Source organism: Mchenga conophoros, linkage group LG3, assembly GCF_057382185.1.
Source record: "Mchenga conophoros isolate Kocher_MC1m ecotype Shallow Benthic linkage group LG3, M_conophoros_male_GT1.1, whole genome shotgun sequence".
NCBI classification, from domain to species: Eukaryota; Metazoa; Chordata; class Actinopteri; order Cichliformes; family Cichlidae; genus Mchenga; species Mchenga conophoros.
In genome coordinates, this window is record NC_140528.1 from 77803736 (window position 1) to 77828516 (window position 24781).

Here is a 24781-nt window from a genome sequence, read left to right on the forward strand (position 1 = left end):
GCTTGCCTGCCACACAGCGATTCCTGACAATCAGGAAGGTGCAGAAAGTTTGGCCATCAGCCTTCTGCATGAGAACAATTGCCATAAAAGCCTTGATGTCCCCAGAAAAAAAAGTGTGTGGTTTTAGTGATTGGTTAGTGAAGATGGTTGTGGAAGTAAACTGATCTTCCCTCAAGCTGTATCACCACACAGGTGCTTGAGAGTTTGTTGTGGACATCTTCAATGCACTTCACAAACCAAGATCTCTTTATGAGTTTTATTCATCTTTACAAAGACAACAAACAGCAATACAGACAGCATGACAGCAGTCTGAATGTGTTTTAACCAAGACGGACCACAAGCCTTGAATATTTAGAGGCAAGTTGTGTATCTGCCATGGTCACAGAACACATTCAGTACGTGTGTGTGTGTGCAAAAGATATTCAGTAAGGAGCGGTCTTAAAATCTTCTTCTATTTTGATAATTTATTGATTATATAAATATTTAGAGTTATATAAACATCAGGCTCAAACCCATACACTTGTTTGCCATACACCTGGGGTCATTTTTGACCTGAGGACAACAAAAAAAAATCTGCAGGTTTTGACAAAATCTTAAAGCGCTTAATTTTAGCTACCATCTTTTTCGTTTTTCATTTACGGTGGGTGAAATTTAGTGTGTTTTTGACAACGTCTGAGCTTTAAATGCGAAGGATAGTGGACAGTGATTGTTACTGAAAGAAGATCTATATCTGGATTTATTAGACTTCATCACTTAGAACTGTTTCATCATTGCTTATTCAAATATGAAGGGAGGTTCAAAGAAAACTAACATCTTCTGATCATGTATGCTTATATGCGGAAAGGTCTCTGTAGTGGGGTGTGGCTGGTGGCTCAGCTATAGGGGAGGAATGAAGCAGCAGAGACAGAGCTTAGGGGAGGGTGGAGGCCACAGGGTTAGGGTTCATCATGACCATCAAGACTTTCCCTATTTCAGTAGCATACTGGGCCCAGGATAGGGGTAGGTTTAAAAAATGGATTTCCTGATTCAAATCAATTTGAATGTGAATAATGCAATATCAATTCATTAATTCTTGAAATTGATTTTAAATATAAATGTATTTTGTCATAAATGCCAGAATCTCAGCTTAAAGCTCATAAAAGTATTTCGACAAACGCCAAACAGCTAAAACAACAAAAGATTAAAGAGCAGGTAAACTGATTGCCCAAAATATGTAAACACAAAGCATGACCAGCAGAGTTGGGCAGTAACGCGTTCCGATTACTTTTTTCAAGTAATGAGTAAAGTAAGGGATTACTATTGCAAAAAAAGGTAATTAGATTACTGTGCGTAAGCACGCTGCGTTACTAAAACCGTGATTTTTTTTTTTTGCGAGTGTGTCTCATGACAGTGACGTAAGCGAGTGCGACGTTCGTGGCACCAGCTGTGTGCAGATCAACAATGGATAATATATCGAGTGCGGGAGAGAGTATGAGCGTGCAGTGTTTAAAGCGTGGAAGTACTGACCTTACTTTGAGTTTGATTCCGTGAAAAGTGACAAAAACATTAGCGTCCACTGCTCACTGCGTGGGAAGAAAACTTCTTTTTACAGTGAAAAAAACCCTAAATGTCCGAGCAAGCACCAAGTACGCTACCACGTAATGGGAAATTCACAGAGAAACTGCCGTATCCTTCCACTGACCACTGCGGCACACCTGCACCAGAGCATACCTGCCCCACTCCTGCTATACAAGTGAAAGTAGAGCAACGGGACCGCTGAGTCTTTGATTTTATTTATTTTCTGCTGTGTTTTATGTGCATCTATTGAAAGAGTGAGTGTAAACACAAAAAACGAATTTATTTTATGTGCTGGAATGTGTAGAAAATAGGTTTAAATGTTAAACATATTTCTTCCAGTCAGAGAATGTTGCATATAATTAAATGTTTGCTTGATGCATAAAGTTAAAAGATCAAAACTAATAAAACAAGTTTTAAAAAGAGACTTTTATATGATGGATTATGCAGAAAAAGTAGAATTGGGCTGAAAGATCTATCGCTTCATCACCTATTTAGGGGATAAATCATGTTTTAAAAAGTTACCAAGTAACTAACTGCTTTTGAAAATAAGTAATCAGTGAAGTAACGGGATTACTTTTTTCAGGAAGTAATCATTACTGATTACTTTTTCGAGTAACTTGACCAACACTGATGACCAGGCAGCAGTAGTGTGTACGTATATACTATCGAGTGTTGAAAACTGAAATCTTACAGGTTCCGAAACAGCAGGTTTTGTCACTCTTCAACCAAAATTCACTCAACCAGCGGCTAAAGAAGATCAAAACTATGCTTGAATTCGCTCTTACTTTTGCTGTTTGCTTCCACCATGATAAAATCACACTTCCTTCTCAGTGTACTTCAAGACCAGTTTCCCATTAAAAATGTCTATTTTGTGCATTATTCACTCGCTTACTAAGCACCAGTTTACCGCTGTGTTCAGTGCTGTTGGCCGCTGTTTTTATTTTTTATTTTTTTTTCAAAAATGACCTCCAACAAGAAATCCTTATTTCTGCTGTTCAGTACTGAAGAAATTTAAACTTATACCAAATTGCAAAACACTTGGCTGTGTCTCTAATAAAGCCTCTGTAACTTTACTTCACTTCAGCATCAGGTAATGTTCATATGTCTATTCATGGTTTTCTTCTGTTTTTTGATCTGCTATAAAAAGCCAGGCCAGGAAAAATTCCTTCATATTTTAATTACCATGACACAAAAACATCTGATGAAATCTCACAAGTGTCATTTTTTTTATACCTAAATAGTTTACACTGAGTTTGTGATTGCAGAGAAATAGTCAAATAATTTGGAATTAAATTTTTTAATTTACAAGGTTTAGAGGGTTCTTTTGACAGTACATATCCAATATAAATTATCAGAATTATAATATTTCTGACTTCCTGAGTCAAGATGGAATCGAATTGAATTGAATAGGGATCTTTTGAATCAGAATTGAATCAGTTGTAGAAATCAGTGACGGTACCCAGCCCTAGTCCAGGAGGGACAGAGAGAGTGGATGATTAGAAAAGAGCTCGAGCCAGAGCAAAAGCAAAGAGCAGAGTGGCTTGGAGTAGCTGAAAAGACATTGTGTTATAAAGTGTTTTACAAACCCGAACATTACAGCTAAGTTAGGTTTTTCTGTCTCAGTGCAGCTAGCCAAACAATGAAGAACCTCCTAATAAGACAGAGAGTGAAAGTGGACAGTATATCCTTAATGTATATCCTTAGTTTTAGGGTCGTCGAGTTCTTGGTTCTATTATTAGTTAGCTAACATAAATAAAGTAAGTCTATTGACTGCAACCAACCAACTAAACATGTTTTGAAAACTTTAACTTTAAGCACTTATTTCTTAAATCCAGCTGCGCAGATAGTGTTACATCTATGACAGTTTTTGACAGTAGGGCTCTATGGTGTAAAATAGCCTTAATAAATGTGGTGTTCCATGTCCACTTTAAATACAGCAATCTGTTCTCCACAAACAAAGCACGTGGTTTTGCCTCTGCCTGAGTAAATAAATACTTAGCTCACACTGCAAATAAGAACTTCTGACATGTTTCAGGACATCTCTCACAAATGTCTGTTTCAACGCATTTTGAGTGAAGCTGAAATTCAACAGCAAAATGGGTCCACTATGATGCCAAAGTACCACATTCTTGTTTCTGTCATGGTCCTGGGTCGGTGACCCAGCGCTTTAAGTTTATTATTATCATTTTCCAATTGATTATCATGATGATTATTATTATTGTTTGAGTTCGATGTGTTATATTCGGTCTGCCTCTGAGTCTGCGTCTGTATCTCTGTCTGTCTATGGTGTCACCCCGTCTGTTTGTGAATCTGTCTGTTTAGTTCAATGTCTTGTCTGGTGTTTCCTGTTTTACTTTGTAGGTCTGTCTCGTTATGCCCATTAGTTCCAGCTGTGTCCCCTCCTGTGTGCCATTTCCTGATTACCTGGTGTGTGTATTTATAGTTGGTGTCTGCCTGTGCTTCTCGTGGCGTCGTCTGTGTTTCTCTGTGAACCTCCCGTGTAGTCTGCATTATTCCATGTTCCTTCGTGTCTCTCTGCTCCTCGCTTCATGTCCTCCATTTTGCATTAGTTTTCCCAGTTTAGGTTTATGTTCGGTTCTGCCCACACCTTGGTTTTGTGCACTGTAAATAAAACCCACTTGCACTCCGCCATTGTCTGCTATTGGATCCTCCTTTCTCACCCTCCACACAACTGCCGCCCCAGCCGTGACAGTTTTGTTTTAAATGTAAACCATTTTAGGTCCAAGAAGAGGACTGTGGGAGTTTCTGAGTTACTTTTTATGAATTTCTGCCACACTGTGAAAATATTACAAGTTTTTTGGTAACATTTGGAATGATAACATTTGGAAACTTTGTAACTGGATTTATAAACAGAAATGTATGAAAAGCATTACATTGTATAGGCACATGACTGGCAAGATAAAAAAGAAAAATACACTCCGCCCCTCTGAACCCCTTTATATGAGTTCTGTTGTACAACATATCCATGCAGTTACAGGATTAAACACATGATGAGGAGCTTCGTCTTGAGCACAGCTTTATTTCTCTCCAGCCTCAGTAAGTACTGGCACCTCAGTACTTTCAAATAATGGAATAAGTAAAGTCATTAAACAGATATAATGGATGTTGTTGTCCTGTAACACTGTAGGCTCAGACATAAACATCATGTTCTTTCATTTCAGGCTGGATCTCTGTCTCAGCTTCTGAGTTTCAGACTGTGGAGGTCCAGCACGGGGACGAGGTCACACTGCAGTGTTCCAACATTTCCGCCTATCCAACGCAGACAGACTGGTTCAGAGTGGTCAATAAAACTAAGCCCAGCTGTGTTTCTTCTATGTATGGCTCTGACAGCGAAGCTTCATTCTGTCATGGATTTAGAAACAGAAATTTTAATATGAGTTCCAACGTCTCTTTTGTCTTCCTTCAAATCAAACGAGTGGATTTATCTGATGCCGGGCTGTATTTCTGTGGATTGTACATCAGTGGGCACACAGTCATTTCTAATGCAGTCGAGTTAAGAATTGAAGGTTTGTTCATTTGTTCATGATTTAGATATTTTTGTTTCGTTTCTTGATCATGGTTAGCATGAAAACATGTCATGCGATCACAAAATGATATTATAACGATGATTCTTTACAGGCAGTGAACCCAGAGAAGAGGAGGATTTTAATAAGATTGACTGTAAGATTGATTTTTTGTTTCAAAAGATGTTTTTCAGTTTCCATGTAGTTATTTCACTATCATCAATAAAGTAATCATAAAAATTATGTTTTTTATCTAATTATTTTTGTAGAAGAGCCCAGTGGAACGACAAACCTCATAATCATCGCCCTTGGAGGTCTGACAGGTCTGCTCACTTTAGTGGTCGTTGTTCTGGTTCTAAAAATCTGGAAATCTCAAAAAGGTGAGGTTACTTACAAATTATTTCACTCATCTTCTAAACTGATTAACCTGTCCAAAACAATGTATTTGGTTGTTAATAACAAGCAATAATTTTTGGTATTTCCATTTAGCTGCTGGAGAGCAAGAAGAAAATAACAAGGTAAACTCACTTTTTGAGTTTTTCTTCTTTTTTTACAACTAACAACTGTTTTCTGTGATTCAAAAGCTTCATTGAAATGCCTAATTACTCTGTGAATAGCCTCAACCTGTTGCTTCATAGAGTAAACCCAAGCAAGCAATTGTAATCTTTTATTGTCTTTAACTTTAAGTAATATCAGAAAGGTAGAAAAACTTAATAACTTTAAATTATTTAGTAATAGTTCATCTAGACTAAATAAAAAGTTAATTTTTTTTGTTTGTTTTTTTAAAAACAGGCAAAATCTATAGTTTGCAAAACTCCAATTATAACTCTAAAATGTAATGTGGGTAAAATGCTAGCTGAAGCGTTCACTGTGAAGAGTTTGTCCTTATGACATATTTCCTGTCTGGGAAGCTTTTTAAACACGTTTATTTTTCCAAAAGGACTTTTTTTTTTAACTTTTTCAATACAGTCACACTGAGTAACCTCATGTATCATGGTTAAACTTTTGCAGCTCGAATGTGAGGTTTGATTCCCCTGCCCGGCTGGGCCACTTCTACATAATGAAAGCCTGGTCAGGTTCTACCTAGCCTTTTGACCGCTGACACCTGTGGTAGATTTCAGATGCTTTCTAAATCACAAGCATCTGAAATCTAACATCAACTGGTTCTCACCCTACCTTTTTGAAGCCAAGTCCAGTTATCTTTCATATGCTATCAGACTGACACAGTCAAGAATAGTGAAAGTATTGACTGATTGAGGTTTTTTTTGGTCTGTGACTGTAAATGTTTTCACCTACAGAATGTGGACTCCGTTTACCTGAACTCAGCAGCGTTGAGACTCCACCCACAAACACCAAGAAGCAGAAGGCCTGCAATAGAGATACAAGTGGAAACTCATGTTGTTTATGCTGCCAGTGCATAGAGCTGATTGTCTGTGTTCATGATGGGAAAACGTGTTTAGTGGTTTAGTCTTTATAACCCTTGACTAAACATTTTTATGTCTGTTTTTCTGCCTTAATTTGTCTTCATATCAAATAAAATATGGGCATATAAAGTTACTCATAGGGAGAGTCAGGTCGTCTTCAGGGGGAAGGAGGCATGAGCGAGATACTGATCACTTGACAGGAAGAGACTTCACAGTGTGGTCTGAGCACAGCTGAACTCACAAGGCCTGTACAGTCAGTAATGGTTCACAGCAAAGTTTAAGAAACGGCATTGAAGCTTGAGCTAGATAACGTCAGGCTTTGTACTTTCACAGACTTTAGAAAAATACTCCAAGACAGTAATATGTTTTATAATGAAATGTAATTGAAAATATATTTTTTGATCCTGCAACTTTGATGAAAAGCAGTGTAAGAGTCACGAATAAAATCTGTGGAACAGCAAAAGTTTGCTGATTTCAAGACTACAGATGATCAAGAAACAAAGAAAATCTAGCAACAGTTTTCTCCTTGCTGACGTAAATGATGAAACCGCAGATTTAATACAACATTACTACCACATAAGTGGTACTAAATGGACGCCATCTAAATTTATTTTAACTTTGTAAATGTTAATTGCACCTCTATCACACCCTGACACAGTCAGTGTGTATATGGGCAGCTTTCTTGCTTGACCATGTTCTTGTGCACATTCTGGGGTGCAACAAATCTCATGCATCCCCCCCTGTTATTTTCCACTGCGGTGACAACACTGTGTATCTGATGAACTGAAAACCACACAGACACTAGCCTTTAAAACCACACGCAACAAATGCTTTGCTGTTTTCACAGAAATGCGTTGCTTTGGTTCTCCTTTTTTTGCCTGCAACAGAGGAATGAACAAAGGTGTGACTTTAACCACGAGCTAGTTTCACTGTTTTCAAATGGATTCACTGATAGAGTTTTAGAGATTAAAAACAGCTTCATAACATAAAACGTGAGTGAGCAGCAGTACTCTTTGTCACAGTACATTATTAGTGCCAGACTAGCTTGAGGTGACAGAAACACAACTGAAATAGCAACTCAGGTTCTCCGAACACATGTTGTGACCCTAACTCATAGGTGTCAAACTCTGGCCCGTGGGCCACATTTGGCCCGCGAAGCCATACCAAATTACTACTAGAGCTGGCCTACTGGTATTATACAGCTAATATCTCTATATATATCGTTTAGTATTAAGCTTTGCTTGTTCCATATTCAGTTTTTCAGCAAAACGTGTTTGAGTCAATAAGAAAAGATTGATTCTTATATCTGGAGGAAGATTTTTTTTCAATAAATATTAATGTTAGCCCGCAACATTGTTCCAGTTTTGAATTTTGGCCCACTGTGTATTTGAGTTTGACACCCCTGCCCTAACTGCACTCTCTGGTCTACTGTGGGAGGTGCCTGTGTGGGGGTGTGGCATCCCCATCTTAGGTACCGCCCTTTATTGTGTGGAACCTATGACTCCATTTAGCAGTGAGCTCTGTTAGTTAAGCTATAGATGGACATTATTATTGTATTGTGCAATCCATAGAAAAAGACAGCAATAAATACACAACAAGCTATAAAATCAGTAAAGACAATAAATTAACATATACAACTTCTGCTGTTCACAGTAAGACACAGCTATGAGGCAAACTTAAAAAGCTGATGACTGGTGACTTTTGAATTATTATTCACAAGTAGGAGTTTTTGAAAATAACTTCATAAGGCAGCCAGTGTAACATTGCCAACAATGTTTTTGTCTACCAGTCAGGAGATGGTGCAGCAATCCTGATAATGCCTTGCCCAAGCCAACATATATACAAAAGCAGCAGTTTCCAGTTTGCATGTGATTAAAGCATAGATACCTTTTTTTCAATGTTATTCAATTCAATTTCATTTAGATAATCACGAGAATTGGCATCTAATCTGTGGGACACACTGACAATACTCAACATCAACCCTTTTCAAACTCATGATCCTGTCTGATACTTTCCACAACACTAGTCACATATTCTTCCTTAAACATTACCATTACTCCATTTCTCTTTATATCTAGGCTGTAGAACAGATTGAACCCACCTCCAGTGTTCCTGGCCTTACTTCACACCTGGTCTCATGCACACGCAGCTTACTGATGGGTGCCTGTATCTCAGGAGGCAGAGCAGATCATCTACTGATTTATAGGTTGGTAGTTCAATCCCTGGCTCCCCCTAGTCTTCATGCCAAATATCCTTGGGCAAGAGCGTAACCATAAGTTGCTCTAAGTGTGAATGTTAGTTAGTAAGCACTTAAAAATCATAGAGGGAAGTGGTGTGATGTATTAAGCACTTTGAGTTCTCCAGGAGAGTAGACAAGTTCTACTTAGCCTGTTTCTCTTCCTTCTCACCATTACATCAGCTGGATCTCTCCTTTTACCGGTCATAGGCCCTACATTTAAATCAGAATACTTTCTTGATCCCTAGGGGAAATTATGCTGGTTACGATGCTCCAGTACAAACAGTAATAAAAAAAAGCAATACAAGAAGTAAGAAATAGCACAATATATACAATATATGCATATATATATATAAGTTACTTACTAATAAATATCTGAATAAGAAAGAAGAGCATGTGCAAAAAAGGTGTAGCTATTGAGGTGTACAGTGTGTTAGATGGAGGAGTTGTACATGGAGATGGCCACAGGCAGGAATGATTTCCTGTGTCGTTCAGTGGTGCTTTTTGGTAATCTTAGCCTCTCACTGAACGTGCTCCTGTGGCTAGCCAGCACATCATGGAGTGGGTGGACGGAATTATCCAACATTGTCTTTATCCTGGATAACATTCACCTCGCCATCACCACCCTAAGAGAGTCCAGCTCGTAATCCTGAGCATTGTCTGGCAGATGTTGAAGGACCTCAGAAAATAGAGTCGGCCCTGGCCTTTCCTGTAAAGTGCTGAGGTGTTTTTAGCTCAGTCCAGTTTATTGTCAAAGTCTACTCCGAGGTATTTATAGTCATCTACAATGTCAACATTAACCCCCTGGATTGAAACAGGGGTCAGGCGTTAAACTTCTTACTCTCACCTCCACACTCCTGCCTTTTCTTCTCTCCCACTGCCTCCTAGCAGGACACCCCCCTTTCTTCTTCTTTTGTCTTTGGGCAACTGTAGCACAGTTTCCACTTGCAGCCTGTTGGCCAACAGCACTAGAGGTGGTTATTGTTGTTAACTTAGACCCAAATATCTAATACTGAAATTTCATTCTTGATGGGCTGCAAATATGATTTGGTAAAGCATTCTGACTCAATCCTACCAGTCTGGGCTTGGAAATGCCAGTAGGAGTAGGAGTAGGCTGGTTCTTGCCCTTTGTAAGAGCTGTGAGTGATTTTTTTTTGTTAGTAACTCAATTATTTGAATTTTTTTAGGGCTTTAACTCGAAGTTGTTGTTCTTTTAATTGTCAGTCAGCATATTTACATGTCTACATTCCAACATGTCTTCATGCAGCATGCTTACCGAGCTTCAGAATATTAGCTGATGAACTTAGAACTCCAGCCTCTCTTTTAAATACAGTAACATCCAGCTAGAATTAAAACAACATGACTGTGACCAAAATCTTTTACTGAGTCCAGAACCTAGTGGTCACCATTGGTGACAACACAATGATGACATGTACATGCAGTCAATTTTTAGTAATCATGGGTCTGACCACACACATCTTTAAACTCACGCTTTGATTTTCATCTCAGTTAAACATTTATAGACCATGAAAGCGTGCATAAAATAATTGAGTTTATAAAGAGCATTGTGCCACTTTCAACCAGTAATTCAGAATAAAGACCTTCCTATATATAACATTTATAACCATTAAATAGAAAGATCAAAAACTTATCTTTTGATGTTTGTTGTTACATAAACAAGTAAATGTAACTACACTGTAAACCCGAATAAGTTACCAGAACTCAAAAAAATTGAGGCAATCGATTGCCTCAATTTTTTTGAGTTGATCAACTCAAAAGTCAAATTTTTCCAGAACATAAAAGTTTGGATAACATGGTACTTGTATCTTTTGAGAACGGTCAACTCAAATATTTGCAGTTAATATGACTTAAAGTTTCAAGTTTACAAATTCAAAGAAATAAGTTCACAGAACTTATAAAAAATAAGTACACAACCACAACATTTTTATGTTAACAAAACTCAAATGTTTATTAGTTTGTGTTGTCATTATTTTAAGTACACGTTAGTCAAATATGTTGACTACTTGATACTTAAAAACATGTGACCCAAAACTTAAAATTTTTGAGGCAATTGATTGCCTCAATTACACTGAGTATCGGTAACTTAATATGCAAAAGTCATAAACATCTGCCATTGAACAGTATCTTGCCTGCTCCCTTTTAGCACTATGTTGAAATTAAATACATTTAAAAAAAAAAAAAATTAAATAAATTAAAAATAATTAACAAAAACATTTATAAATTAAAATAAGTAGACCAAAAATTGTTTAGTCAGGAAAACTGTCAGAGTAATGAAAAATAATGCCAAATAATAATTAATAATATCAAAATGTGCTTTTGGCTCTCTGGCTAATATCTGAATAAGGCAACAGGGCAGCTGTTAGATTTGTATTGTTGATTGTCATTTATGCTTAGAAATATTTACTCATATATGCTTAGAAGTGTATATAATCATTGGTGGATTGAAAGGATGTTTCATCCTAAAGTAACAGCTCTGTGTAGCATGAAGGGGGAGTGCGTTCACTCCCTCTACAGAGTGTTCCGGCATAGATTACACACCTCCTAGGAAAGGCCGTATCTTCTCTTGCTGATATATGGTATAGCAAACACACGTATATCTGTTTAAGTATAAGAGCCTTTTGTTCAGATGAACCGCTAGACTCCTGGCACCAGCTTTGGGGAGTCTTCACAGGGTCACATCTGGACCTCACACACACACACACACACACACACACACACACACACACACACACACACAGTATTCTTTGTTCACATGTATACCTATGTAAGATGTCATATGTTAATGACCCTATGCATATTCATGTAACCACAATAAAAGGAGTGCTATGGGGAGCCTGGCTGAGAGTCTGATGGAGGCTAGGTGGTGGGACGACACTTGGCTCCAGCCAGATTTCCCTCATGCATGAGTAAACCAGCCTGCTTGTGTCTTGCTTTGCAGTGTAATTATATTGTCTTCAACGTTCCAGCGGATAGGTACAAGCTACAAACCTATCAGCAGCAATTTGAGTGAATTACAATGCTATTTGTTTTACATTAACCAGTATCAAACAGTGAAATTTAGGTCATCTTGCGCAGCCCACAATGTTTTGGAAATAGTATTACGAAAAACATTAAAACATACAAAACATTAGTGTTGCTTTGCATTATGTTAATGAGAACAAAGGCACGTTGTATAGTTTGGACCTATTGGCTGAACACCTGTAGAGTAATGCAATAACGTTTTGAGGCATTATTTAGATAAAAGGAGAGAACTTTGAACTAGCCTTTTATAATGCTTCACCCTGCATCCTTCTTTCAGATGAGTTCCTACATAACCAAGTCATTCTTGAGGGTCTGTAACCTGGGTGACAGTTTACCACTTTCTAGACCAAGTAAAATCTTTTGAGTAAATTCTAAAGTGTTGGTCAGGGCTTTGGGGTAGCTGAGGTGCATAGATCAGTCCAAACATTACCAGGAAGGCTTCACCAAATCTGGGGAGACTGAACACGGCATCACTTTCAATGACGACAGAGATTTTCACAGGTTGGTAGTGAACTGGACTTGTCGTGTCATGGTCACTGATGACAGTGAAGAGGGCCACTTCAACACCATCAATCTCCAACTCATCAGATTCGTCCTGAATTAATGAAAAAGAGATACTAATCACAATCTAACCCAAGAAATACAACAGACGACACATAATTTCTCATTTTACCAACTCCCATTGAGATCCAATACTTCTTTTACAAGGGAGACCCGAGTCTCACTGTAAGAGGTGAAAAACAGAAGATCCATGTTCTGCACACATAAATCAGCTAATTCACCACAGAATCAAGTGGCGTGAGATAGACTGAAACTAAGCTAAAGGAAATACACAGGAAAATGTTTTACTAAACATCTTATCACTTTCAACAAAACACCAATTCAGTTCATTTGTAGTGAGGAGACAGAAAAGACCATACATGGAAACCGTATGGGTAGACTAAACAAAGGTAGAGTCCAAACAGTGCATCAAAATACATGTTTGTACTTTGATGCACTGTTTATATACACAGTAGTATCTGTTAGATACTTAAGGACACTCTGTCAAGGGTAGTGTCGTGGATGAGAGAAGGAGGACCCAAACGCTGGACTCACAGGCAGGTAGGTGAAGGTGGATGTTTATTGCCGAAGGAGTGAGCAAACAGTACAGAGGGAGGAAATGGCTGGCTGACTGAATGAATGAATGAACTAAGGACTGACTGACTGACTGGACATACAGACGACATCAGACATACATCATTAACATCAATGACACGACAGAACTGGTGAAACCGAGGAACTTAAATACAAGGTTGAATGATGACAATGATTGGAAACAGGTGAGTACAGGGCTGAACATAATCTGACTAATGACACGGGAGACAAGCTGACACGGGAAAAAACAGGAAGTGAGAACATTAATGTGGCGAACCAAACTGAACATGAACAAACTGAAATCACTGGGTCAACGACCCAGGAACCCTGACAGTACCCCCCCCCGTCAAAGGCCGGCACCCGACGGCCAAAAGAGAAAGAAAAAAAACCAGAACAGGGTGGGCGGAGGGGGCCCAGGACGGAGGGACGGAGTCCACACCAAGACAGTTCAGGTGGGCGCCCCCGTGGCCCGTGGCCGAGACGAGACAGTTCAGGTGGGCGCCCCCGTGGCCCGTGGCCGAGACGAGACAGTTCAGGGGGCCGACCGTGCGGACGGCAACGGCGACAGCACTGGTCCGGGGGCCGACCGCGTGGAAAGCAACGGCGGCGACGTGGGCACAGTTCGGGGGGCCGGCCGTGCGGAAGGCGACGGCGGCCACTCAGGCGAAGGCGGTCCGGGGGCCGGCCGTGCGGAAGGCGACGGCGGCCACTCAGGCGAAGGCGGTCCGGGGGCCGGCCGTGCGGAAGGCGACGGCGGCCACTCAGGCGAAGCGGGTCTGTGGGCCGCCCACGACGGCGATGGCGCCCGGCCAGTGGCCTAGCCAGCGGTCTAGAAAATGGCCGTTTAGCTCCAGACCCAAACGAGGCTGGGCCAGGCGAGGCTGAAGGCTCTGAGGCTGCAGCGGACGAAGGCTCTGAGGCTGCAGCGGACGAAGGCTCTGAGGCTGCAGCGGACGACGGCTCTGAGGCTGCAGCGGACGACGGCTCTGAGGCTGCAGCGGACGAAGGCTCTGAGGCTGCAGCGGACGAAGGCTCTGAGGCGGCAGAGGCCGGGCCGGGCGTGGGTGCAGCTGAGGCAGAGGCCGGGCCGGGCGTGGGTGCAGCTGAGGCAGAGGCCGGGCCGGGCGTGGGTGCAGCTGAGGCAGAGGCCTGACCAGGCGATGCAGGCGCGGAGGCCTCTGGCCGGAGACAGGCAGGGCCAGTAGGCGCGGAGGCCTCTGGCCGGAGACAGGCAGGGCCAGTAGGCGCGGAGGCCCCTGGCTGAGGAGCGGCCGGGCCAGCGGGTGCGGAGGCCCCTGGCTGAGGAGCGGCCGGGCCAGCGGGTGCGGAAACCCCTGGCTGAGGAGCGGCCGGGCCAGCGGGTGCGGAAACCCCTGGCTGAGAAGCAGGAAGGCTCACAGCTGGCTCTGGGTGCTGTGGCTGCAGGTCCGGGAACTGGACGGGATGGTGGACAGGTGACTGGGAAACAGGAGGCGACTGGACTACAGGGCACTGGGCGGCAGACTGGGCTACAGGTGACTGGAGGACAGGTGGAGACTGGGCTACAGGTGACTGGAGGACAGGTGGAGACTGAGCTACAGGTGGCTGAACTGACTGGAGGGCAGCAGGAGACTGGACAGCAGGTGAGGGAACTGATTGGACTAAGGAGACTGACGGATAAACAGAGGCCAGTGAGGCTAATGGCTGAGCTAAAGAGTGAGCTAGTGACGGAGATAAAATTACGGCTTGGGCTCGTAAGGCTGGTGCCTGGGCAGGGGACAGTTCAGCTAGTCTAACCAGTGATACTGCGAGGGCGTGAAAAGCTGGATCAGGAGGTGGATGAAAGGGTGAAGTAGTAGGTGGACCGGTTAGCTCTTCCAAGCCTCCAGGGAGGTCAGGCTGGGTTCTGGCTGCCCTCAGCCTGGGCGCTGGGACAGGCACAGAAGGTGGCTGGACACCAGTCACCCCCACCCGAGAAACAGGAGCGGGTGTGGAGGTAGACTGGGCCGCAGCTGCCCTCCTCCTGGGAGCTGGCACTGGAGTGGGTGTAGGCTGACTGATAGGAGTGGAAATAACGACTGGGTGAGTGACACTGACAGGTCTATCGGGTTGTATTCTGGTCTTTCTGCCACCACTATTTACAGTTTTTGACTGAACAGTCTTTGGGGAGCCAGAGCAGAAAAAATCTTCCCAGTCCACACCATCCTCAAGGAGGGAAACTCCCCATGAATCAGAAAAGAGTCTGTTGTGTGTTTTAAGTGGATAATCAGATGAGGGGTGTGGAAAACAGTCACTGGAACTCACCACCGGGAGTTGCTGAACAGAGTCCGTTTTATGGCGGCGTGTGCGCCGCTTTCCCCGGGAAGAGGAAGCGGGCCGGGTAAACGGCTGAGCCTCTGGCGCGGTAGCCTCCGCTGAGCCGAGATGGGAGGTGTAGCCGCTGTGCCGTGGCGAGGCGGAAAGGCTGGAGAGTGAAAAGGCTGGCGGGCGAGCGAGGAGCGAAGTGGCGGGAGAGCGAGCGGCCGAAGCTTGGGCTGTGACGCCCACTCTCCGCGGCGAATGCTCCGGTGCAGCTGAGGCAGCAGGTGGGGGAACGTGGCGTCTCCGAGGCCCGCCCAGAGCCAGGCGAGTCCCCTCGAAGACGTGCTCTCTCTCCGCGAAGAGCCGCTGTTTTCCCCGAAGCCCCTCCATCCAGCGAAGGAGCGCTGCCTCCTGCCGCTCGAAAAGTTCAGGGTCCGCTGGGTCCACAACGCGGGGTCGTGTCATTCTGTCAAGGGTAGTGTCGTGGATGAGAGAAGGAGGACCCAAACGCTGGACTCACAGGCAGGTAGGTGAAGGTGGATGTTTATTGCCGAAGGAGTGAGCAAACAGTACAGAGGGAGGAAATGGCTGGCTGACTGAATGAATGAATGAACTAAGGACTGACTGACTGACTGGACATACAGACGACATCAGACATACATCATTAACACCAATGACACGACAGAACTGGTGAAACCGAGGAACTTAAATACAAGGTTGAATGATGACAATGATTGGAAACAGGTGAGTACAGGGCTGAACATAATCTGACTAATGACACGGGAGACAAGCTGACACGGGAAAAAACAGGAAGTGAGAACATTAATGTGGCGAACCAAACTGAACATGAACAAACTGAAATCACTGGGTCAACGACCCAGGAACCCTGACACACTCACAGTGCAGGTTCTGAAAAATCCAGAGACATCCTCACGCAGATAGACAGGAAGGGCGTGGAGAACGGTAGTGCGCTTGGTGTGGATATCATGGATTTCCTATTTCCAGATAAAAACAGAATTGTATATACTGGTGAGTTCACTGAACAACAACAACAACAACAGTCAAATCAGAACATATGTCCACAAATAACCTGTTCACATCTTTAATACAGTCAGACAAATAGCAAACACAAAGTGGAGTAATAGCAAAATTCAAAAAGCTCATTTAAATCATTGAACCTGTCCAATGTTCCACTGGTTCAACCTATGAAATGTGTAACAATCTATTATTACCTGTTCATTGTGAATTCTTAGAATTTCAGCCAGGGCATCTGCTGTCTTCCCAGTTTTTGATGCCTTCTGTCTGAATAAGGTCATCAGTCGAGGAAGATGGCGGTCAAGTTCAGCGTAGAATGTATTGGGCAGGTTCTTATTTGTAATCCGCTGAAACTCTGCATACAACTACAGCAGAAGGACAATACAGTTCAATTTGAAGAATCTCGCACATCTTTATAAAGCAGCAAAAAGCTGCCACATGAGTAAGAATTACAATTTTCATTTTAAAGAGAGCTGATCCATATTACCTCAGACTCCATTTTTAGAGCAGGCCAGAGGTCCAAGAGCTCCTTCACTCCTTCACAACCCTAACCCTGCACATATAGTTTAAAATATAGCGTTTCTAACAAGAAAACGGCTTGAAAGCACTCTCACTGCAGACAGGCATCTCCGCTGTGTAACTGCAGGGACAACGGGCTTGTTTGGACCCAACTATTCTGAGTCATGAGAGGGGGTTTAAAAATTTAGAGAGATTAAAACACTTTGTTTCATACTAGGCGACCGGGCGCCACCTCTAGAACAAGTAGTATCTAACTTTTTAAACAGCCTGCGACCCTCATTACAACAACTTAATGCTAGCTCTGCAAGCGCAAAGTTTCCTTCGGGGAGAGCAGCAAAGCACATAAAAAACACGGACCCGACATTTCTGCTATTCTTTTCGACACGCACCCAAAATACAACTAAATATTCGTATTTTAACAATAAACTAATATCAACATTGAAAACTTACTGTAAGTCCAGTGATGCTAGTTGCTGCCATTAGGTCCAACTTTCTCCAGTCGTCCATGTTGCCTCTTTGGTGCTGTTCCCGCCCATATACCTTTACTTCTTCTGTGTTTCGTATTAATGCTCATTAGCGCCGCATTCCGCTTCGGAGGGTGAATTAGAAATTAACTCAGAATAAAAATTGATTCCTGCAGCTGCTCAACACTTACGGAAAAAATTAAAAATATATATGTAGGATACATTGATAAAACAATGAATATTAAAATAAATACATTTTGTCTTCCACTAATGCATTTAAGACAATTTGATTTTACTTATTTGGTGAAACACTTTGAGATTTTATTGTATTTTAGCATGTGCAACATAAATTAAGTTTATTATTAAATCCTACCTACTTGAAACAACAAAAATAACAGGACTTTACCATTCTTATATGTCCTAACTTAACTGTGTTACGTTGTGCTTAAGTTATGATTTTAAGTGATGCTTACTTAATATAGAAATAGTTCAATTCAATCAAATATTATTAGTTTCATTTACTCAAAAAGAAGAACATGTTACACGAACTTGGCATATTTAAGTTAACAGAACTTTTTAAAGACTTTGAGTATACACTACTTAATCTATTTAATTACTTTGAACATTCGGGTTTACAGTGTATAACTCAAGTTTCCACACCAGCGTTACATGCAATCAGAAAAGCAGTTTAAAAAGTCTGAAAAAGAAGCTGAATTTCATACAGAAATCTAAAAATTTTAGATGGTGTCATGTCAGGAATGAGCACAAGAATCAACAAGAAAACAGTAAGACTTTAAACAATTTTACAACTTTAGGATATAAAGTTACTTCCTTATATCATCTCTATGATCAAATCTAAATGGCATCCTTGGATAACTGCCAAAAAAGTGGCAGACCTCTGTAACCCCCCCCCCCCCCCCTTTCCTTTCTTTTGTGTTTCACACCAGATTTTTAGGGACTAAAATAGAATATTTGCTCAAAAGTCCAAGCGTTTTTGAGGAAGCTCATTGATAACTGACTCATTGTTTGACTCTGTTTAATATGTTCTGAAATGGATGTAACATGGTATTATTATTAAGTCTGTGAGTCTCAAAGCTCAGAAATCATAAGTGAAAATCTTTCAGTTATCTCATAGTGAATAAAGCTAAAATATCTACAAATGCATTGCATTGCTTTGGCAGGTCATTGGCAAGATGGAAAAAAAAATCACCCCGCCCCTCTAAACCCCTTTATAAAAGCTGTGTGGTTCACTAACTGTCCGAGCAGTGAAGGATTATACACACGATGAGGAGCTTCATCTTGATAACAGCTTTGATTTTCTGCAGCCTCAGTAAGTACTGGCACCTCACTACTCTCACCTTAAAATAAGTAATGGAACGAGGAGCCCAACAGAATTTAAATGTGATTGTTAGAAAGCAGTGATGTAATTAAATTGAATAAAAAGTTGTCGCCCTGTTATTGGGTCTGTTGTACCGTACACTTTGAGTTGAATCTCATTTTGTCTTTGTTGTTTGATTCAGGATGGATTCAATGTGGATTCTTAATTTAATGTTGTTTAATACTGTGCTGCCCAGGTGGTATAGATAAGGTATTATTAGGGAATTAAAATCAAAAAATCCCATTTAATGCAAAATATTTTTTTGGTACAAACCACAAGTCAATAAACATTTCACATATGTGTTGTAAACACAGCTGTGTAACTTTTTGATTTTCAGAAAGTGAGCTCAGAAAATCTGAAGTACACGGGGATGAATATACAGATGAAGGTCGAAAGCAGCTGCAGGTCTGTGGCACAGACAGAGCTGGAGACACATGTTGTGTATGCTGCCGCCAGATAGACTCAATAAGTGGAGCTCATGCTTTATGATAGTAACCTGCTGATGTAGTTTTGTGGATGTTTTGTGGGTGACATGGCAAAAACTGGCTGGCAAAAAATAAAAATGATAAAATTTGCACTAAAGTCTTTGTATCTTTACTTTTGTGTTTCTGTCTGCAAAAATATGCATCATTTATTTTTTTTAAGTAGATTATGTAATTTGAGTATTTCAGGCTTTTAGTCTCATTTCTGCTCAATAATTGACACATAATGAAAATGTCTCAATGTCTTTCCTCAGGAGCAAGCTCACATTTTGCAATATCACAAAATGTGAACCAAAGGCAAACAAAAGACAATTTTGTAACCTAGCTAATAAACAGAAGAAATGAGTCTTCAACAAAAAGGGCTTCTTGATGCAACTAACTTGTGTCAAAGTGTTCAATATTTTTTGTGTATAATAAGTATTTAAAGCCGTACATGACATTTACGTCTCTATCCTAAATCACCCTAACCTGCTGAACGTCTCTAGCCAACATTTACATGTGGGGCCCATATGGTTTAGAAATGGGCTGAAAACTGGACCCATACAGGAAGGACCACGGATCTGTAATGGCCCCATGTTAAATGTCCATATAAGTGTCATGTTGAGAAAATTTGGTCACTAAATGAGCCCCAACTGGGCAAAGTACACAAAAACCCATCCGGGCCGCATCTTTCAAATTTGTGTGGGTACCATTTAGGTACCACAACAGCTAAAAATTGGGTTTTAACTGGGATTGTACACGGGTTCCATAATGGCCCCAATTTTAAAAGCTCATATTGGTGTTATGTTGGGAAAATCTGAAACTGAATGGGCCCCAACTGACCCAAGTGAGTCCGTGAATGTGTCTTTCCCATTTCCAACCAAGTTAAGTATTTCCCATCTTTGACCCAGCAAGGACCTACTATATGTGCCCACTTTGGATTGTCCATATTGGTTTAATGTGAGGAACCCAAGTGGAACCCATACAAAAAACCCATTTTGAGCCAGTGCCCACATGGTACCCATCCACCCCGAGCAAATCCCAGGTGTGCATGTTGGCTGGGTCCTTTCCACCTCAAGATCTTTGCCTTGGCAGCCAATACAAGCCTTTGTGGTTTCCTTAGTGTACAGCCTCACATACAAATCATCATTTGCCTTTTCCTTTGCAACTTCTCTCTTTACCAGTCTAGATGTGTGCACATTGTTCCAAACTTATGCATCATCTTATGTTCCTCCCTCTTTGTGTATGTCATCACCACAGCTTTTTTTTATCCCTTTGAAAAATCCACTGCTCTCTGGCAGTCTGCATTTCTTTCCTTAACACTATACCTACCCAACACCTTAGAACTCCGTTCTGCTCACCTGTCCATGTAACTCCATAATTCCTCTCTCTCTTCCTATTGACATCCATCTTTTGGGCCATGCACACTGAAAGCACCCCTTCAACTTCCAGCTTCAAACTCATATACCTGTCTGACACTTTTGTCACCTCCACAACACTATTAACATATTCTTCTTCCTTAAAGATTACCATTAAATGATATCTCTTCCTATCTAGGCTATGGTAGAGCAGGTTGAACTCAGTGCTCCTGGCATTGCTTACCTTCCACCTGGTCTCTTTGACAGACTACCTACCTTCCATCTCTCCATCATATCACCCAGCTATCTCATTTACCAGTCTAAGTCCCTATATTTAAAGTTCCTTTTTTCTTGCTGACTCCTAGCATGCCTTCCTCCTTTCTTCTTCTGTCTTCAGCCAACTGTACCCTGTTGGCCAACAGCACAAGAGGTAGTCTTATTAACAAGTCTAAGCTACGAGTTCTATTCTGTAAAATGAAAAAAACAAACGCAGACCCCCTTCTTCTAGCTCTTAGTGGTTTTCTTGTATATACCACGCCAGGCATTAAAACTCCAAGGGCTTCTGAGGAGTTGGTCTTTTTCTGTATATGTGACTCATTGTTAAGCTATGTTCGAAATAAATAACCTCTACATTTGAATTTGACAAGAGCTAAAATATATGCAAATATACTGTATTGTATTGGCAGGTCATTGGACAGATAAAAAAAAAATACCCTGCCCCTCTAAACCCCTTTTTAAGAGGTGTGTGGTTTACTAACAGTCCAAGCAGTGACAAGATTTAACACATGATGACGAGCTTCATCTTTATAACAGCTTTATTTTTCTGTAAATTCAGTAAGTATCTACAGACTGACTGGCAGTTTATTACTCTCAGCTCCAAGTAATGCCATGAGGACCCATTCGATTTAAAATTTGATTGTTACAAAATAGTTAAGTAAATATATATATATCTGTTGTACCGTACACTTTGAGTTGGATCTTAATTTTGTCTTTGCTGTTTGTTTCAGGCTGGATCTCTGTCTCTGGTTCTGAATTTCAGACCGTGGAGGTTCAGTCTGGTGAAGAAGTCACACTGCAGTGCTCCAACATTTCCAGAAGTTCAACACATACAGAGTGGTTCAGAGTGGTCAACCGAGCTACGTTGAGCTGCATTGCCTCTATGTATGGCTCCAATGGACAAGCTTTATTCTGTGATGGATTTCAAAATGGAAAATTCAATATGACTTCCAACAACGTCGCCGTCTTTCTTCAAATAAAGCCAGTGGATCTGTCTGATGCTGGCCTGTATTTCTGTGGATTTTTCTTGGACTATCATATAATTATTTCCACTAGGGTAGAGTTGAGAATTCAAGGTGAGTTTAGGTTAAAAACCTTTCTTTGCAACTTTAATGTTTCTCATCATGTCATGTGGAAACACAGTAACTACAAACAGCAAATTGTAAAATAATACAACAATCATGGTCACAGGTGGTGAAACCAGTGAAGGAGAGGATTTTAAGACTGAAGGTGAGATTCCATGATGAGTGGAAAGATTTTAATCTTCACTGTGCAGTACTATCTTGTATAATATGTCTTAACCACACTAATCACACAGTTAATCTAATTCATTTTTTAGAAGAGTTCAACAGAACGACCCAACCATTGAGCATCATCCTGGCTGGTCTGATTGGTTTACTAAGTATAGTGGTCATTGTTCTGGTTTTAAAAGTCAGGAAACCTCAAACAGGTAAATGTGGCTATAATTTGTTTCACCTACTCTTACAAGCTGATTAACAAGTCCTAATAAAAGTACTGTGTTGGTAATAAACTAATCACACTTTTATATTTGGCATTTAGCTCCAAGACAGCAGCCAGAGCAAAGCGGTGAGGTAAATCATTCTTTATTGCAATTTTAAAAGGTTTACGATTTAACAGGAGAATTAAATGTGTGATTAATCTAAGAAAAACCTCGGCCTTCAAGCAAGGAAGAAAATCTCTCCCCTTATTGAGGAAAAATATAAAAGCAGAGTTTCTGTCAAAGGTTACAAGCACCACATTGTCACTGAATCTTTTTCAGACATCATTCATTGCAACATATTTTCATGTTACACATGCAGCAGTTTCTTGCTAACATCACAGAAACAAATGATATTCATTGAATTTATGCATCAATCGAGTGATTACATGATGATGTAATGCATATAGTCCGTTTTACACTGCTGGTATCGCAATGACACCAATCAGACTGATTAATCTATTTATCACAGAGAATATTGAATTAATGAAATTAATTTGACTTTGATCTGGGCACATGACTAATATATGTTTCTGCATTGTCTTCATTAGACTGCAATACAGTCACACTGAGTAACCTCATGTACCATGGTTAAACTTTTGCAGCTCGAATGTGAGGTTTGATTCCCCTGCCTGGCTGGGCCACTTCTACATAATGAAAGCCTGGTCAGGTTCTACCTAACCTTTTGACCGCTGACACCTGTGGTAGATTTCAGATGCTTTCTAAATCACAAGCATCTGAAATCTAACATCAACTGGTTCTCACCCTACTTTTTTGAAGCCAAGTCCAATTATCTCTCATATGCTATCAGACTGACACAGTCAAGAATAGTGAAAGTATTGACTGATTGAGGTTTTTTTTGGTCTGTGACTGTAAATGTTTTCACCTACAGAATGTGGACTCCGTTTACCTGAACTCAGCAGCGTTGAGACTCCACCCACAAACACCAAGAAGCAGAAGGCCTGCAATAGAGACACAAGTGGAAACTCATGTTGTTTATGCTGCCAGTGCATAGAGCTGATTGTCTGTGTTCATGATGGGAAAACGTGTTTAGTGGTTTAGTCTTTATAACCCTTGACTAAACATTTTTATGTCTGTTTTTCTGCCTTAATTTGTCTTCATATCAAATAAAAGAAGGGCATATAAAGTTACTCATAGGGAGAGTCAGGTCATCTTCAGGGGGAAGGAGGCATGAGCGAGATACTGATCACTTGACAGGAAGAGACTTCACAGTGTGGTCTGAGTGCTGAACTCACAAGGCCTGTACACTCAGTAATGGTTCACAGCAAAGTTTAAGAAACGGCATTGAAGCTTGAGCTAGATAACGTCAGGCTTTGTACTTTCACAGACTTTAGAAAAATACTCCAAGACAGTAATATGTTTTATAATGAAATGTAATTGAAAATATATTTTTTGATCCTGCAAACTTTGATGAAAAGCAGTGTATGAGTCACGAATAAAATCTCTGGAACAGTAAGAATTTGCTGATTTTAAGACTACAGATGATCAAGAAACACAGAAAATCTAGCAACAGTTTTCTCTTTGCTGACGTAAATGATGAAACCACAGATTTAATACAACATTACTACCACATAAGTGGTACTAAATGGACGCCATCTAAATTTATTTTAACTTTGTAAATGTTAATTGCACCTCTATCACACCCTGACACAGTCAGTGTGTATATGGGCAGCTTTCTTGCTTGACCACGTTCTTGTGCACATTCTGGGGTGCAACAAATCTCATGCATCCCCCCCTGTTATTTTCCACTGCGGTGACAACACTGTGTATCAGATGAACTGAAAACCACACAGACACTAGCCTTTAAAACCACACGCAACAAATGCTTTGCTGTTTTCACAGAAATGCGTTGCTTCCGTTCTCCTTTTTTTGCCTGCAACAGAGGAATGAACAAAGGTGTGACTTTAACCACGAGCTGGTTTCACTGTTTTCAAATGGATTCACTGATAGAGTTTTAGAGACTAAAAACAACTTCATAACATAAAACGTGAGTGAGCGGCAGTACTCTTCGTCACAGTACATTATTAGTGCCAGACTAGCTTGAGGTGACAGACACACAACTGAAATAACAACTCAGGTTCTCCGAACACATGTTGTGACCCTAACTGCACTATCTGGTGTACTGTGGGAGGTGCCTGTGTGGGGGTGTGGCATCCCGATCTTAGGTACCGCCCTTTATTGTGTGGAACCTATGACTCCATTTAGCAGTGAGCTCTGTTAGTTAAGCTATAGATGGACATTATTATTGTAATGTACAATCCATAGAAAAAGACAGCAATAACTACACAACAAGCTATAAAATCAATAAAGACAATAAATTAACATATACAACTTCTGCTGTTCACAGTAAGACACAGCTATGAGGCAAAATTAAAAAGCTGATGAACTGACTTTTGAATTATTATTCACAAGTAGGAGTTTTTGAAAATAACTTCATAAGGCAGCCAGTGTAACATTGCCAACAATGTTTTTGTCTACCAGTCAGGAGATGGTGCAGCAACATCAGCTCCAATCCTGATAATGCCTTGCCCAAGCCAACATATATACAAAAGCAGCAGTTTCCAGTTTGCATGT

General features: G+C 40.9%; 2 protein-coding genes across 2 annotated transcripts; both read left to right on the forward strand.

Annotated features, from left to right (window-relative positions):
• Positions 1-4568: 4568 nt before the first annotated feature.
• Positions 4569-6502, forward strand: LOC146580609 (uncharacterized). The gene is made up of 6 exons (XM_085268075.1): positions 4569-4614; positions 4740-5084; positions 5215-5243; positions 5347-5461; positions 5571-5599; positions 6380-6502. The coding sequence occupies exons 1-6, from the start codon at positions 4569-4571 to the stop codon at positions 6500-6502; spliced, it is 687 nt and encodes a 228-aa protein (XP_085124201.1).
• An 11986-nt stretch (positions 6503-18488) lies between these two features.
• On the forward strand, positions 18489-23677 carry LOC146580610 (uncharacterized). The gene is made up of 6 exons (XM_085269640.1): positions 18489-18545; positions 21420-21764; positions 21880-21918; positions 22028-22138; positions 22249-22280; positions 23079-23677. The coding sequence occupies exons 1-6, from the start codon at positions 18500-18502 to the stop codon at positions 23199-23201; spliced, it is 696 nt and encodes a 231-aa protein (XP_085125766.1). The 5' UTR covers positions 18489-18499; the 3' UTR covers positions 23202-23677.
• Positions 23678-24781: the final 1104 nt, after the last annotated feature.